The 17,026-nt window shown below is 41.5% G+C and overlaps 1 protein-coding gene across 2 annotated transcripts in view; it reads left to right on the top strand.

Annotated features, from left to right (window-relative positions):
• SWAP70 (switching B cell complex subunit SWAP70) overlaps positions 1-17,026 on the top strand; it is an 82,876-nt gene that overhangs the window by 58,737 nt on the left and 7,113 nt on the right. For both annotated transcript variants that reach the window (XM_040989144.1, XM_040989143.1), the window contains 6 exons: positions 1,226-1,453; positions 3,611-3,757; positions 5,337-5,445; positions 8,813-8,994; positions 12,102-12,209; positions 13,305-13,471. In XM_040989144.1, coding sequence (XP_040845078.1) covers positions 1,226-1,453; positions 3,611-3,757; positions 5,337-5,445; positions 8,813-8,994; positions 12,102-12,209; positions 13,305-13,471 — 941 coding nt within the window. The remainder of the gene's footprint in view (positions 1-1,225; positions 1,454-3,610; positions 3,758-5,336; positions 5,446-8,812; positions 8,995-12,101; positions 12,210-13,304; positions 13,472-17,026) is intronic.

The following is a 17,026-nucleotide window of genomic DNA, read 5'->3' as shown; positions in this document are numbered from 1 at the left end:
TTCTCTGTATACCTGCCTTTGCAATAAAAATAAATAAATCTTAAAAAAAGAGTTATTAAAATATCTAATGAGGTCTTGTGATAAGCTTAATAGAAGATAATGTATCTCCAGCAATAGAAATTAAAGTGTTTTGAAAACACACCATGTAGTTTTAGGGTATAAAGTACTTTTTCCGAGAGGAGCTTATATCTCATTGCATTAAATCATTGCATCGATTGGCTCAGCTCTGATCATTGCAGCCAATCAGGGAGTGAATCAGTGGATAGAATATTTCTGTCTCTTTCTCCATCTCTCTGTAAATGCCTTTCAAATAAAAAAAAGTAAATCTTTGAACAAAAATGAATGCAAGTGGATGGAGAAAAGGGTAAAATTAATGTGTAGTCCACTGTAGAACAGAATTTACTGTTTTTGACAATATTTGTTAAAATATTTGAATTTTATGCCATGAAAATCATTGATAAATTTGATTTTTCATGAGTGTTTCATGAAATGGTTGGATAATATTTCACTCAATGTGAGAATCTGAGTCCATTCCACATTGATGGAGTAATTGTTATGTGCCAGGCAGTATGCTGTATGTTTACCATCTTTTATCCCTGTGATAGCTTGATGAATATTGTTATGCTCCTTTGACATGAAAAAAATTGAACCTTACTTAGTTCATTCCAGTTTAGCAAACACTAGCAAGTTCTGCTATGGTTTGAGCATCCTGATGAAATTTTCAGATTCAAAGATGAGTGGAATATGGTTCCTTCTGCAAGGAATTCAGAAAATGGTTGTGAGGCTTAAGGTAATTTGAATACGATGTGCTGAGTGCAGTGGTGTATAAAAGGAATACCAATCCCAGGTCACGGTTGGTCAGCGCAGATTTGCCAGAGTGGTGCTCATCAGACGTAGAGGTGCGGAGGATTACTTGGATACTGTTAAAATGCAGATTCCCACTTTGGCTTCTTGGGTGGAACCTGAGGCTTCCTCATTAATAAGCTTCCAGGTCATGCCAGTGCTGCTGGTGCACATCCCTCACTCTGAGTGGGAACAGCCTAGAGAGTGCAGAGCTTGAATAATAGTAGTAGTCGAACAATGGGAAATTTTTTATAAGGTTATACAGTTTTGGACTGTAAATATTTTCTAAGTTGACCATATCATTGTAAATGACATATTTAATCTATGTTAAGAAGCTTTTTTAAATTTAGGAAATAATTTTCAAAACCTCTTTTTTTTGTAGATTGAATACCTGCTTAAGAAACTTACAGAAGCAATGGGAGGAGGTTGGCAGCAAGAGCAGTTTGAACATTACAAAGTCAACTTAGAAGACAGTAAAGTTGGCCTGTCGGTGTGGGAACTTATTGAACTTATTGGAAACGGACAGTTTAGCAAAGGCATGGATCGGCAGACGGTGTCTATGGCAATTAATGAAGTCTTTAATGAGCTTATATTAGATGTGTTGAAACAGGTAAGAGTCCTGTGACACTTTTTCCTCATCTCTAGGACTTGACATGTTTGAGATAAAGTGATGTTACTGCTGCATAGGTGTGAGGCATACTCAGCTGATACAGAACAAGGATGAAGTTTCTTATTTTCAGTCTTGTTACTAGGCTTTAATTTTAAAGAATTACCGAAGCAGTTTTGAAGTATGGTTAAGAATTTGAAAGTTGCTATTTTGAAAGAACTATTCAAATGACCGTGTTTCCAAGCTATAAAGTACCTTCATGTTATGTACAACCACATCCTTTGGTCTGGAAGGAGCCCACAGGCATGATGTTGAGTGAAGAAAATAGGTTGCTCTCACAGTAGGTGTCTTATAATCCCTCTTATATCACCTGGTGTATGTGTGTATTACTGTCTGCAAGGTGGTTACCAAAAATACAGGTGTTACCTCTGGATTGTGAATTTTGGTGATTGTTATTTGCTTTTTTATTCCTTTATTATGATGGCACTATTATTTTTATAAAGTTAAAAATACCTTTTTTTTTTTTTTTTAAAGAAGAGGTCTTTAGAGGACAAATTTGCATTTGTCTTATTAGTGTAGTGTCTGACATACATGTAGGAACTGTCAGCTGTCTTGCATCATGATGCTGGACTGTGAATCTGGTTTAGGATAGCCTGACTTGTTTCTTTCTTTGTTCACTGGGTGATCGTCTGCTCTTTTATTCCTAATGTAGTCCATTAATAAACATCAGTTGAGACTTACTTTATATAGGTGTTAGGTGCTACAAAGATGAGATGAATTATGGTAGGTTACTTTTGCTTAAGTATTCCAAACAATAATAAATGAAATAGGCATTAGACTAGAATTTACTATCAAATACCTAATGATATGAATAGTTTATTGTAGGTTTTTAGCATCTGTGTATTTCATAGTAAAAATATCGGTTGTTTTTCTGACAAACCTGAAGGACTTATGTCTATAGTAAGGCATACATTTCTCACGTAAAACATTTGAATCATACATCTTTGGGGCTAATATGTGGGTAGAAAATACAGGCCTAAGGAGATGAGCTTCAAAACCAGGACCCTAACTCCTGGTTTGGTACTGTTGTACCTGTCTGGAGCAGAGCTCATGCTCAGAGTAGTGAGGTCAGTTAGGCAAGCAGGAAAGGTAGGAATCAAGTCTTTAACACTTGAAGGTTAAGAAGATACATACATATGGTAGATTGGAATCTCAGCATTGTTATCAATTGAAGTTATAATTTATTAAAGATTTACAGTTAAGAGTTCTGTTTTTAAAATGGAATAGACTAATTTGGTAAATTCTCGACGTATCCTGGTTCCCACCCTCAGTAATCACCAAACACCTGGTTACTCCTTTCCTAAATTCTTTTACTTCTCTTGTATTGTTTTTCCAGAAAGTCCCACATATTTATTATGGACCCGGCTTGCTGGCCATAGGCCTAATCAAGCATTCCAGCTGTCAGGGCGATGGTGACTTCCTCAGCGTGTATGGTTAAGATGGATATGCTGATGCAGTATGAATGTATATGCTGCCAATTCAAACCCAGTTTAGTTCTTCTCCAGTGTCTCCTTTTAGAATTATCCCAGATTTTATTACCTGTTTTTATCTGAATCCACTGGGGAATGGGACAATTTGTTTGTTTGTTTGTTTGCTTTGGCCAGAAATCTCTTGATTCTGAAGGTGTTGTGGGAAGATGAGGTACTCTTACCAAAATGGCAGAAAGGAGGAGGGTGCTGGAGGGCGCCACCGTGGTGCAGGGCTTAGGAAGTCATCCTTGTATCGTTCTGAGGAAAATCTAGACATTTCATTTTACTTTATTTCAATGGCGGTTTCAAAAAGATAAGGAAAGTTCTAGACTTCATACTGCTAGCATGAGATTCTAAATCTTTTTCTTTATATAACTTTGGGGAAGGGATTATCTTTGTGGTGTCTGATATTATAACCTTTACCATGTAGTACTTGCGTGAATTTTCCTGGATATAGTGCTCGTGACTTTTAGATTCTCAAAGGGTTCATGATATGTGATATGGGCAAGAATTATGATATTCATATATTCAGGACCATGTGTCAGATCATGGACTAGTCAAGAACAGTAAGTAAGTGCTAATTCTTAGAAATTAAAGGACAAGTATTTATGCCAGATTTTATCTTTCACAGGGTTACATGATGAAAAAAGGCCATAAACGGAAAAACTGGACTGAACGCTGGTTTGTACTAAAACCCAACATAATTTCTTACTATGTGGGTGAGGATCTGAAAGATAAGAAAGGAGACATTCTTTTGGATGAAAATTGCTGTGTAGAGGTAAAGCTGCCATTTTTCTTTTCATAACCCAGTGCTGCCCCCTGCTGATAAAATAGTTTCTGATCTTCATCCTTAATGGATTCCGGAGCCTTTTAGTAATCCTGATTCACATGTTCAATAATCAGTTGGAGGATAGGAATTTGGGGAGGGGGTAAGGGAGACCCCAGAGCCCATGGAATTATATCATAAAATTAAAAATAGAATAGAAGAAGGAAATAAAAAGATTTCTCTCTGAACCAGAAATTAAAGATTCATGACAAACTATTTTTCTAATGTGAATTTATTTTCTTACACTTGAGAACAAGCTATGAAATCTAACTTATTTAAACATTTAAGGAATTATTTATAGGATAAAATGGAATATCAAAAATAATAATAATAAAGCAAAGAATAAAGCCAACTCAGTAGGACAATATTTGAGATCAGGAATGTGTAAAAAAAAAAAAAAACCAACCCAGAGCAGTTTGAGTACAATAAATTAAAGAAGATTAGCATTATCTTTGAATCATTTGAATGACTTTAGGATATCTGATTCACAGCTATTATTCCTGTGAAGAAACAAAGGCCTAAAGAACACAAATTTTGGGTTTTTTAGATTTTTAAAATTCTTATGCAAATCATGACTCTATTTGAACATTTAAAGTTCCGAAGCTCTTACTCATAAGCTCTAATGTATTTTTGATGAGTGAAATGATTTAGACAAATTAATGTCCTGGAGTATGAAATACGAAGAGATCTTCCTAGATACAACTAAGCAAGGAGACTCACAGGATTACCATAGGTCTTACACGGGTGGCCAGTAGCAACCACCCAGATGCAAGGAGAAGCCACATCAGGCAGGTGTCAGAAGACCCTGGCCTACGTGCCTCATAGCTTAAAGGAATCAATACTTTTACAAAATTATTTGTTTGAGGAAGTTACAGAGAGAGGGAGACAGATCTTCCATTTGCCGATTCACTCGTGAGTGGTTGTGCTTGCTTTGGCAGCACATATACATTCCTGAGTGGCTACGATGGCCAGGGCTCAGCCGACCTGAAATCAAGAGCCAAGAGCTTCAGTCAGGTCTCCTGTGTGGGTGTGTGGCTCAGCTACTTGGGCCATCTTCCACTACCTTCCCAGGCACATTAGCAGGGAGCTGGATTGGAAATGGAGTAACTGGAACTTACTCCATTGGGTCTGCGTTTGTTTGGTAACTAACTGGTGTCACAGGTGGCGACTTGACCCACTGCTCTACAATGCCAGCTCCAGGAGTCACTGTCCTTTGAATAATTCCATGAGTGTACCTTCCAGGGTGTCCACAAAGGACAAAATCAGGTGCAGGAGTTGCTGTGATCAGAGAAGCCCGAAGCATGGTGTTCCTGTCACGTGTTGATAGCTCTCCCAGTCTAGATGCAGTAAGCCGGTCAGGGGTCTTGTTGCCAAGGGAGCAACATTAGTAAACCAGAACTGGTAATGGGCACTTACAGGTGTTTTTCACTGGACATTGCATTTCAAAAAGATTTGTATGAATAGTTAACATTGAATTTAATTCAAAAACGTAAAAATAAAATTTCAAAGAGCTAATTCTGCTTTATTTCAGTCTTTGCCTGACAAAGATGGAAAGAAATGCCTTTTTCTGATAAAATGTTTTGAAAAGACCTTTGAAATCAGTGCTTCAGATAAAAAGAAGAAACAGGAGTGGATTCAGGGTAAGATAATTTTAATTTTCTGCCATGATGTAACTTAAAGAGCTCTGGCTTTCTGAGTATCACGAAAGATGCTAAGGTATTCCTTATGGTCTGGGGCTATTTCTGTGTGTGCCATGATAGTGGAAAGAAAAACAAAATTTTCATGGATTTAATTTGCATAGTGAACTTATGGGAAAATTGTAAGTGGGAGGTTTAAGGCTCTATTTACTGCTAACTACTTAAACAGTATGGAATCTCTTGTTTTAGAAACTGTGAACATAAAAGCGCTAAGCTCCCCATTTCTTAGCCCCAGTAACCAGCTTGAGCTTTTCCAGTTCCATACTTCCAGAAGAAATCATTAGTTTCTAAGAATTATTTCAAGAATGCAAACATTTTTCTTATGAGTGGCTATATGGCCTGGTGGTTAAGATAGCGTGTTCTGTTTTGGATTGCCTGGGTGCAGTTGCCAGCGTAAGCTCCTACTTCCAGCTTTCCGCCAGTGCTGGTCCTGGGAGGCAATGATGGTGGCTCAGGTAATTGAGTTCCTACCCTGGGTGTGAGAGATGTTGAGAAGGTCCTGGCCCCTGGCTCTAGCCCCACCCATTTTAGCCACTTGAGGAATGAAACAGTGGATGAGAGATCTCTCTCTCCCTCTTCTTTGCCCTTTCTTGGCCTCTTGAATTAATTAAGTGAAAAATACAAGAAAACAAAAATTTGGATTAATAACTTCTGAACTAAATTTCTGTATTATTTCTGTAACTAGTAAATGAGATTTTTATTTTAATCCTTTTGGGGTTTTCAATATTATACTATTAATACAGATAAAAATTAAATTGTCATTTTAATGTGGTTTAAGAGTTTGAGGCATGTGTACATTCTCCACTGGCTCACTTGGCTTGAGTTAATAATTCTGTACTTGTTTTCTTTTTTTAAGGGGAGTTAATAATAATGGTATCTAATATTAGTTATTGTGAAGGTCAGAAACTGTAATAATGGCAGATGCAATCACACATTTTCACAATGTGCATTTCATTGCGAAATGTTTCTAGTGGGGCTGCAAACAAACTGGCTGGCCATTAATTGGGATGATGGAATTGATTATGTTATAGATGCACAATCAGGTACTACACAGAATTACAAAGAAGATGTGGACAGATTAGAGGATGGACCAGGCGGAAGGCAGCAGCTCAGAACTGCCGCTGTATCTGGCATGGGCAGCAGGATCTGGGCATGTACTCCATCTTCCGCCTTCTCAGTTGCATTAGCAGGGGAGCTGGATTAGGAGTAGAGGAGCTGGAACCTGAACTGGTGCTTTGGTATGTTGACATTGCAGGTGGCAGCCTCACCTGCTGCCTTGCAGTGCTGTATATGTACTGATTAGGAAAGCTCCGAGAATAAAGATGTGTTGAGTTATCATTTATGTCAAAAGAAGGTAGAGGAGCCTGGCATGGTAGCCAAGTGGCTAAAGTCCTTGCCTTGTATCCACCAGGATCCCATATGGGTACCAATTTGTATCCCAGCTGCTCTACTTCCCATCCAGCTCTCTGTCTGTTGCCTGGGAAAGCAGTCGAGGATGTTCCAAAGCCTTGGGACCCTGCACCCATGTAGGAGACCCAGCAGAAGCTCCTGTCTCCTGGCTTCAGATCAGCTCAGCTCTGGCCAGTGTGGCCACTTGGTTCATGAACCAGCAGATGGAAGATCTTTCTCTTTGTCCCTCCTTCTCTCTGTTAATCTGACTTTCCAATAAAAATAGATAGATCTTTAAAAAAAAAAGAAAGCTATATCTCTAAATAAGATTCTTGAGGAAGTCTGTAAAAATTACAAAGAGAGAGAGAAGGTAGAGGATGTGCATTTATATTTATTTGTGTATTCTTATAATATCCCAGGAAAGATGTACAAGAAACTGTTAGAATTAGTTGCTAATATGCTGGGAATAGAAGTAGAATGGTGACTTTTATTCAGTATCCTTTCATGCTTTGTGAATTTGAACAACGTGAAAGTACAAGCTACTTACGAAATGAGAATAGGAGTTGGTGTTGTGGTATAGAAAGTGGGTAAAGCCATCACCTGCAAAGCCATTGTCCCGTATTGGCACTGGTTTGTGTTCTGGCTGCTTTGTTGATGATCCAAGTCCCTGCTCATGGCTTGGGAAAAGCAGCAGAAGACGATTCCAGTGTTTGGGAGTCACTTTAGCAGTTAAGTGGGAGATCTAGGTAAAGCTCCTGGCTTTAGCCTGGCCCAACCCTGGCCGTTGGAGCCATCCAAGGGGTGAACCAGCAGGTGACAGATCTCTGCTTCTCCTTCTCTGTGTAATTCTGACTTTGAAATAAATAAATATTTTTTTTAATCAGAGCAGTTAAAATATCAGGAAAGACATTTTGTGTGTAAATTAGGGAATGCATGTAAATGATATATATATATGTCTACATACACAGATACATACACATATGTATGTATATGGGATACGTATGTGTGCAAGACATACCCTATCTGTATGTCCTTGGTATGCTTTACGTATTTTTTCAACAAATAGCAGCTCCTGTGATCTGCTAGCTCAGGAAGGTTATAGGAAGGCTATAGGAAGATTATTTCATAAGGCAGAGATGGAAGCAGGCTGAATACAGCAGACAACAAATCGGGTTTCAGGAGCTTTGAATCTGCCCTTGCTATGTCTTATTCTTAGTGATGCTTTTTTGCTTTTGGTTTTGCTTTTTGAGAAGGGAAGGTAGTTCAAAGTATTTTAAGTTCTTAAAAGTGTGCAGTCTTCCCAAGTTAAATATCTCTTTAAGCACAGGAAAAAAACATTTAAGGAATTTTAGAGTTGGAAGAGGCTTTGTGGATCTCCTCTTTCATTCTAGGGATGAAGCCTTAGTCCCTTTTGTGCTGCGGTTATAAAATGCCCAAGATTGGGTAGCTTATAAACAATGGCAGTTTATTTGGCTCATGTTTCTGGGGCTTAGAAGTCCAAGTTCAAGGGGCTGTACTTGGGTGCGGTTCTTCTTGTTGTATCATAACATGGCAGCACATTATTAGAGATCAACGTGAAGAGACCAAGTTGATTTTTATAACAAACCTAATCGTAATAACTAACGCACTCTCTCAGTCATGTTATTCGTCTGTTCATGAGGATAGAGCCTCCCCACACTGTTGCACTGGGGGTGAAGTTTTCAGTGGGTGAACAGTGGGGCACTCAGTCAGACCGTATAGTAGGTAAGGAAACTGCTGCCTCAAAACTCGCTGAAGGTCATAGCATGACTTTCACTAGTAAAATCAGAATCTACTCTGAGTCTTCTCGCTTCCTTTCTGGTTTTCTTCCCTCTGTGGCATTTGCATTTGTGGTTTACAAAAAATTAAGTATATTTCCCCTCTTTTCTCTTACTGTTTATAGCCATTCATTCTACTATCCACCTGTTGAAGGTGGGCAGTCCTCCACCACACAAAGAAGCCCGCCAACGTCGGAAGGAACTCCGGAAGAGGCTGCTGGCTGAGCAGGAGGAGCTGGAGCGTCAGATGAAAGAACTCCAGGCTGCCAATGAGAACAAGCAGCAGGAGCTGGAGACCGTGAGGAAGGTGTGAAGGAGTGAGGTGCTGGGCTGGACAAGACTTTTTTTGTTTGTTTGGTTTTGTTTTTTTAAATATTTATTTTATTTTTATTGCAAAGTCAGATATACAGAGAGGAGGAGAGACAGAGAGGAAAATCTTCCATCCGATAATTCACTCCCCAAGCAACCACAACGGCTGGTGCTGTGCTGCACTGCGTTGATCCAAAGCCAGGATCCAGGAACTTCTTCCAGGTCTCCCACATGGGTGCAGGGTCCCAAGGCTTTGGGTCATCTTCAGCTGCTTTCCCAGGCCACAAGCAGGGAGCTGGATGGGAAGTGGAGCTGCCAGGATTAGAACCGGTGCCCATATGGGATCTCAGCGTGTTCAAGGCGAGGACTTTAGCCACTAGGCCATGGCGCCGGGTCCAAGACTCTGTTTTCATTGTAGGAGCCACAGCTACCTTATGAACTTTGTTTCTGCAAGACTAGGCTAATGGAATTTTTAGAGAGAGGTAAACTGTGTTCTCAGAAAGTGTATCTAAATCACCCTGGTTTTCCTAGTCTTGAAAGTATAAGGTTTCAGTCCAGCAAAAATATCTCTTTGACTAGGAAGGCATTTGATTATTAAAAAAAAAAAAGTGTGTGTGTGTGGAGGGGAAGGGGTGGCTAGTAGCATTTAGCTTCCCTGTGGGTGTCAAGGCTGTTTCTGGTGACTGATACAGGATCTGTTCCTTTTGAAAAAGCTTTATTAGTTAATTTCACAGATGCCCGTAATAGCAAGGGCTGGACTAGGCTGAAGCCAGTACATGCTCTGGTGTTTGTAGAATAAGTTCTCAGAAGTGGAATTGCTTGACTAGAGAGTATCTGCACCTATAATGATGAATTCCGGGCTGATGGACCAGCTCCCATGAATGTTGCTGTTGACCATTGATGGTTTGAGTGCTTCCGTACAGAGATGGCATACTTCACTGCTTGTTGTGTGACCGGAACTACTCCCACGTGTCTGACAAGTCAGCTGTCAGACTTACTGGAGTTCCTTTGCATGTGATGAATCATTTTTCATTTGAAGTTTTACTGTGTTGAGTATAGGTGTGGATTTCTTTCTGTTTATTTAGACTTAATTGAATTTTTTGACTGTGTCAATTTTTTCCATCAAATTGGAGATATTTTTGGTTATTATTTCTTCAAATATTTGTTCTACTGCTTCCTTCCTATCTCCTCCTGTTTTTCAGATATGGATGTATGTAATAGTCTCACATCTTTCGGAGGCTCTGTTCATTTTTCTTCATTCTTTTCCCCTCTGTTATCTAAACTGCAAAAGTCATGTGTATCTATCTTAAGTATACTCCTGAGTCCTTCTAGTGAAGTTTTAATTTGTTATGATGTTTTTCAGTTCTGGAATTTCCATTTTGCTCCTTCTTTTTTTCTCTCTTTATCAACATTCTCTCTTTGATGGGATGCTGTTATTCCTTGAGCCTGGTTTCATGTAGTTCTTTGAACATGTTAGTAGTAACTACTCTGAAGTCTTGGGGTAAATCTACCATTGGGGCCTCTTCGGAGATACTCTGTTTCCATTGTCCCCTCTTTTTGTTTCTGTCTTACAGTTTTTAAGGGAAAAATGGGACATCCTAGATAATACATTGTAGCAACTCAGTATACTGATTTCTTTTTTTTTTTTTTTTTTTTTTTTTTAGTTTTTCCTTTTTAAGATTTAGTTGTTTTTATTGGATAAGCAGATATACAGAAAGAAGGAGAGACAGAGTGGCCACAACAGCCAGAGCTGAGCTGATCCAAAGCCAGGAGCCAGGAGCTTCTTCTGCATCTCCTGCACAGGTTTGGGTTGTCTTTCCCAGGCCACAAGCAGGGAGCTGGACGGGCTGTGGAGCAGCTGAAGTATGAACAGTTGCCCATATGGGATCCCAGCTCATGCAAGGCAAGGATTTAGCCACTAGGCTGGGCCAGTTTGTTGATTCAAATACTCCTTTTTTGCAAAGAGTTGTCATTGTTTGCTTCTGTGTTTGTTAAGCTGCTTTGTGGATTACTGATGTGACTGCTCAGTGTGTCGCCTCCTGTCAGGGGCACAGCTGTGTACATATGCATAACCTTGGGATGACTCTGATGTCAGTGGGGCTGTCTTTTAAGTATCTTTCCTTGCTCTCTCTCTTTTTAATTAGTTAATTTAGAAGAGTTAGATCTTCTGTCTGTTGGTTCACTCCACAGATGACCACAGTGACTGGAGCTGGGTAACTTGCTACAACCTACCGCACTGCTCCCTTTGTGAACTGTGCGCCTTTGTTGGTGTGGTACTTAGCTGTTAGATTTTACTAATTTGTGGCTGATTGCTTTGTTATTATTATTCTCATCATGCCCCAGAGCCTGAATTGCCTCGCATTGATTTAGTTTAACATCAAGCGCATGTTAATCTTCAGGGTTCTGAAGGGAGCAGCAGAATATGCTTTTCTCTCTGGGCTAAGCTTCTGTGCAGTGTTCTGGGCTGGAGTGTAGGTTGCAAAGTGCTTCTCCTGGAGCGATAACCCCACTTGATGAGCCTGCCACTAACTGGGAGAGGTAACTTAGTCCTTGCTGCTGCACAAATGAGTTGGGATAAGAGTGACTGGGCCTAGAATTCTCAGCCTGCCGCATCTGGGATAGAACATGAGCCCTGTAAGAGGAAGCTGATGCAACAAGAGAGCTTCAGTCCTTTCTGCTGCTCTTGCTTGAGTTTCTTCACCGTGGAGTGAGGGAGGATGAGAAATACTGGTGGAGTGTGGGCGTTGCACTGTGGTAAGTTAAGCAGCTGATTATTTCACCCACATCCCTTATGTGGATGCTCAGTTGAAATAGATCTTGAACCTCATGTTTGTGGTTGCAAATGAATTAACTCAGTGACTGCTCTAGCATTTTGTTTGAAAAATATTGTTCAGATATAATTAAGTCATTTCATTTATCTAATTTGTTTTGCATGCTGGCTGGACAGACTGTTGGAATTGAATTCTAACGAGTAAGGATTTTTATTCTGTCTTTATGAACGTTAGGAATGTTTGCTCCTCCCCTGTGTTTGAATGTGACCATCTCTCTCGCTCTGTACTTCCACTAACGATCTCACTGTTTTGTGGATGGTTTTTTGTTGAGTAGAAACTGGAAGAAGCAGCGTCTCGTGCAGCAGAAGAGGAGAAGAAACGCCTTCAGACTCAAGTGGAACTGCAGGCCAGGTTCAGCACGGAGCTGGAACGAGAGAAGCTAGTGAGTTCCTCGTGCCTGGGGAAGGCTGCGGCCTTTGCTCACAGCAAGCCTGGGTCTGAAGAGAACAGAAGCGGGTTGGCTGTGCTAGTGACTTGCAGTAGGCTTTGGGGGCTGTTAAGTGTCTTTCCATTCATTATCTGTTTATTGAGAGTCTTTCATGTATTAGCCGCTTTGCCATGATGGAAAGGTTAAAGTAGTTTTGTTTTTAAGCCCTCTAAGTAAAAAGATTTGTACCTGGGTGATAAGTATTTGGTTGGGGTGAACTCCTGTCATCCTGGTATAACTCATAGTAACATCCCTTTTCATTCTATAAAGAACTCTGGTTTGGAAAATAAATAGCTGGGTAGAGAGTAAGCATAGGTTCCATGACTTAAGCATAGGTGCCTTTATGCTGAGCCAGGTGAGAGGTTCTGCAATAGTGAGAACATCTGCCTTGTGATTTGCAGCAGTTTAAACTTAAGAAGACATACTTAAGAGGCTGACATTGTACTTAAATATCTTTATAAATTTTAAGGAAAGGATTCAAGCTATGATCTGGAAAGCAAAAATAAAGTTGTAAGGATTCGAGTTAACGACTTGAGTCATTCTGTCACTGAAAGTGCTCTAGGGAGAGAGGTGAAGAGAGGGTGGAGGCAGGCAGATGGGACTGGGCGGTGTCTCCTGTACCCTTAACTTTCCTTCCGCTTGTATTTGGACACTTGGACTCTTCTGACTGGGAAAAGTTTCATTCTTTTTGTAGAAGACTCTGTTGGTGAAGAGGTTGTGACTTTAAGACAAAGGAATTTTAGGAGCTGCTGTGCAGGGACGCTTCCCCCTGGCTTGGCTTGAGTCTTGAGAGTGTGGAACAGGCAGGATTGAAACACGGCAGACAGGAGTACCACAGTGACCTTGCCGCCTGTATTCCTGGGACTCTGACCATCGGTGTGGCGTGGAGTGCACTCCTTTCCTCCATCTTTGGTTCAAAGATTGAAGGACAGAGTCCCACCAGTGGTGGCCGTGGGCTGTGGGCAACCCCTCAGGATGAAGGTGGGGTGGGAGACTTTCTCATAGGAAGGAGTGACCCTGAGTTTAATCCTGACTCTTTTATACCATCAGATTAGACAGCAGATGGAAGAACAGGTTGCCCAAAAGTCCTCTGAACTGGAACAGTATTTGCAGCGAGTGCGGGAACTGGAAGACATGTACCTCAAGCTGCAGGAGGCTCTCGAGGACGAGCGACAGGCCCGGCAAGATGAAGAGACTGTGCGCAAGCTGCAGGCCAGGTGCCACATTGCTTGGCAGACTTTGTGCTTTTCCTGGGGGAATGCTGAGAACAGCTAGCACTGGTGGGGAGAGAGGAGCGTTTCAGCGCTGGCCGTGACTGAGCTTGGGTGTTGTCTGGATCAAAGGTGACACTGAAGCCTTTCTTGGTCAGCTGGGCTGTTTCTCATCCTGGGGCTGAACAAGATCCTGCAGGTATCTTAAAGCAGTCTGGTGGTGTTTGGTAGGGTACCCTGAGCCATACTTTTAGGATGTCAGTTGGTTCAATGTGAGCTCTGGTGAGAACCTGGGCTCTCCCACCTAGTCCAGATCAGAGAGGGCTTGTGCTGTGGTAGGGCCCAGGCCAGAGTCACATGCTTGTTTTTGGGGAATAAGGTGGATGTTAGGTCGTTTAGGTGCTAGGTTGCTCCGGCCAGCAAGGCCAGTAAAGCCAGTAATGTGGACACCGCGAGGGTCTGGGGATGAAGCACCAACAGGAGACCAGTGATGGTGGAAGTCTCTCCAAAGCCTCCTTTTATTACTCCTTACATATTCTTTCCCCCAAACCCTTTAACAGAACAATAGGATGCCAATGAGTCTGATTAGACCAGGTGTTTTTAGCCTCAAGCCCATTTCCTGTAGGTGCTAATCAACTCCTTAGCCCATAACACTAGGTGACTTTCCTTTAACAATAACTACTTGAAATTCTAGTTGTAGAGGTTTTTTGGTTTTATTTGTGTTTGCTTGTTTTTTTAAAAAAAGATTTATTTGTTACTTATGGAAAGTCAGATTTACAGAGAGAAGGAAACACAGAAAGATCTTCCATCTGCTGGTTCTCCCCAAGTGAGCACAACGGCCGATGCTATGCTGATCCGAAGCCAGGAGCTTCCTCAGGATCTCCCATAGGTTTTTTTTCCCCCAGGGTCCCAAGATTTTGGGCCATCCTCCACTGCTTTCCCCAGGCCACAAGCAGGGAGCTGCACAGGAAGGAGAGCAGCCGGGACACAAACTGGCACCCATATGGGGTCCCGGAGCCTGCAAGGTAAAGGTTTAGTCACTAGGCCATCATTCCGGGTCCTAGTTTTATAAGTTTTAAAACCTGGATTTTTTTTTTTTCTTAAACTTACTGAGTTGAAGTTGTGTTGACAGTCTATAACAGTCATGTTTTCAGACGAGAGCTATTTTGGGCAATCACGGCGACAGGGAGGACACAGTAAAAAGAGCCTAGAAGGAAAATTGGAGTTACCTCTTCATTCGCCACTGGCTGTCCTAGAAGAATTTTGAACAGTGCCATGGGGCAGAGGGCAGCAACCAAGACACTCCAGTTGCAGTACCGGCTGGTACAGACATCCCTAAGCTTTGAGCTGTTACCCTGTGTTTGGGGAACAGATGTGAGAGAAGACTGGGTATGTTTTTCATGGCTACCATTCCATATGTGAGGGAGCAAAAGATATACTGAAAGCTTTTTTAGGAAGAAATAAGTGTTTAGACTTTGCCAAAAGAAACTTGAAAAAAATTGGTTTTGAAAATTCAAGGTCTCTTACAGGAAAAATTATGAGTCCCGTGTGTCCTCTAAAGAGTTGTATTCTAAGGATCAGACATAACTGGAGCCACTTGGTAATATGTGATGTGCTAAGAGTTTTAGATTGCCATTGTGCAGAGTGTGTATTTGAGATACACCATAAGGATTACAGCAGGAGAACTGGGTAACTAGAAATTTATAAAATGTCTCTTGTTTAATGTTGATAGAATGATATTTTTGAATTTGGCACAGTTTTGGATAATTAAATCCAGTTTTTAATTTTTAAAAACAGATTTATGTATTTATTTTAAAGGCAGTTATAGACAGAAAGTAAGGGAGATAGGAAGGGAGAAAGAGAGCTAGCAAGAGATCTTCCACCCAAGGGTTCAGATGGTCGCACAGCTACGGTTGGGCCAGGCTGAAGCAGGATCGTCGTCTGGGTCTTCCTCATGGGGGAAGGGGTACAGTTTCTTGGGCTTCTCCCACAGCTTTCCCAGGAGCATTTTCAGGAAGCTAGACTGGAAATGGAAAAGCCAGAAGTTGAACCGGCTCCCCAGTGGGATGATGGTACCACTGTACTTGGCCCTTTATTGTTACTGTTTCTTTCTTTGTTTTTGTTGTTGTTAACTTTTATTACAAAGTCAGATATACAGAGAGGAGGAGAGTGAGAAAGATCCTTTGTCCAATGGTTCACTCTGCAAGTGGTTGCAACGGCTGGAGCTGAGCCAATCCAAAGCCAGGAGCCAGGAACTTCCTCCAGGTCTCCCACACAGGTGCAGGTCCCAAGGCTTTGGGTCGTCCTCAACTACTTTCCCAGGCCACAGACAGGAAGCTGGATGGGAAGCAGAGCTGCCGGGATTAGAACCAGGGATCCTGGACTGTTCAAGGCGAGGAGTTTAAGCATTATGCTATTGCGCCAGGCCCTATTGTTACTGTTTCTTAAAAATTTATTTATTTGAAAGGCAGAGTAGGATACAGGAAAAGAGGGAGAGAGAGAATAAATGGGAATTTCTGCATATCTGCTGATTCACTCCCCTAAAGTGCACTATAGCTGGGACAGGACCAAACTGAAGCCAGGAAACAGGACCTCTGTCCTGGTCTTATAGGTGGCAGGGGTCCAACTACTGCTGCTTATTGAGACACGTAAGGAGGGAACTACCCTGGAAGCAGAAAAGGCAGGACTCAGACCAGCGTTCAGAATCAGGATGCTGCTGTATCATACGGTGGCCTAAACTGCTGTGCCAAAATGCTAGGCCTATGATTAAGTTTAACCAGAAATAAGAATCAGGATCACATTACAAAACTTAAAAAAAAAATATGTATGTGGAGGCTAGCACATGGCTCAGAATGGCACCATGTGGGTGCCAATTCGTGTCCTGGCTGCTCCACTTCCCATTCAGCTCTTTGCCTGTGGCCTGGGAAAGCAGTGGAGTATGGCCCAAAGCCTTGAGACCCTGCAAGTACATGGGAGACCCAGGAGGGGATCCTGGCTCCTGACTTCAGATTGGTTTAGCACTGCCGTTACATCCATTCAGGGAATGAACCATTGTATGGAAGATCTTTCTCTCTCTGTCTCTCCTTCTCTCTGTTTATTATCTTTTCAAATAGAAATAAACAAATCTTTTTTTTTTTTAAAGTACACATTTGGGCCAGATGCAGTAGCCTAGCAGTTAAAGTCCTCGCTTTGCACACCCAGGATCCCATATGGTCACCAATTCTAATCCTGGCAGCTCCACTTCCCATCCAGCTCCCTGCTTTTGGCTTGGGAAAGCAGTCGAGGACTGCTCAAAGCCTTGGGACCTGTACCCATGTGGGAGACCTGGAGGAAGCTCCTGACTCCTGGCTTCAGATTGGATCAGCTCTGGCCATTGCAGCCACTTGGGAAGTGAGCCGGCGGTTGGAAGATCTTCCTCTCTGTCTTTCGTCCTCTCTGTTTATATGACTTTCCAATAAAAATAAATAAAAAACTATTTTAAAAAATATGCATGTGATTTACTGAACCAAAATATTCATGAATTGAAATCAGGCTTGAGTAGGGCTCTTTAAAAGGCTTTGC

The sequence above is a fragment of the Ochotona curzoniae genome, unplaced genomic scaffold, assembly GCF_017591425.1.
Source record: "Ochotona curzoniae isolate NIBS_2020 unplaced genomic scaffold, NIBS_Ocur_1.0 contig_517, whole genome shotgun sequence".
NCBI classification, from domain to species: Eukaryota; Metazoa; Chordata; class Mammalia; order Lagomorpha; family Ochotonidae; genus Ochotona; species Ochotona curzoniae.
The sequence above is the reverse complement of the archived record's forward strand: the minus strand, read 5'-3'. Positions and strand labels throughout refer to the sequence as shown.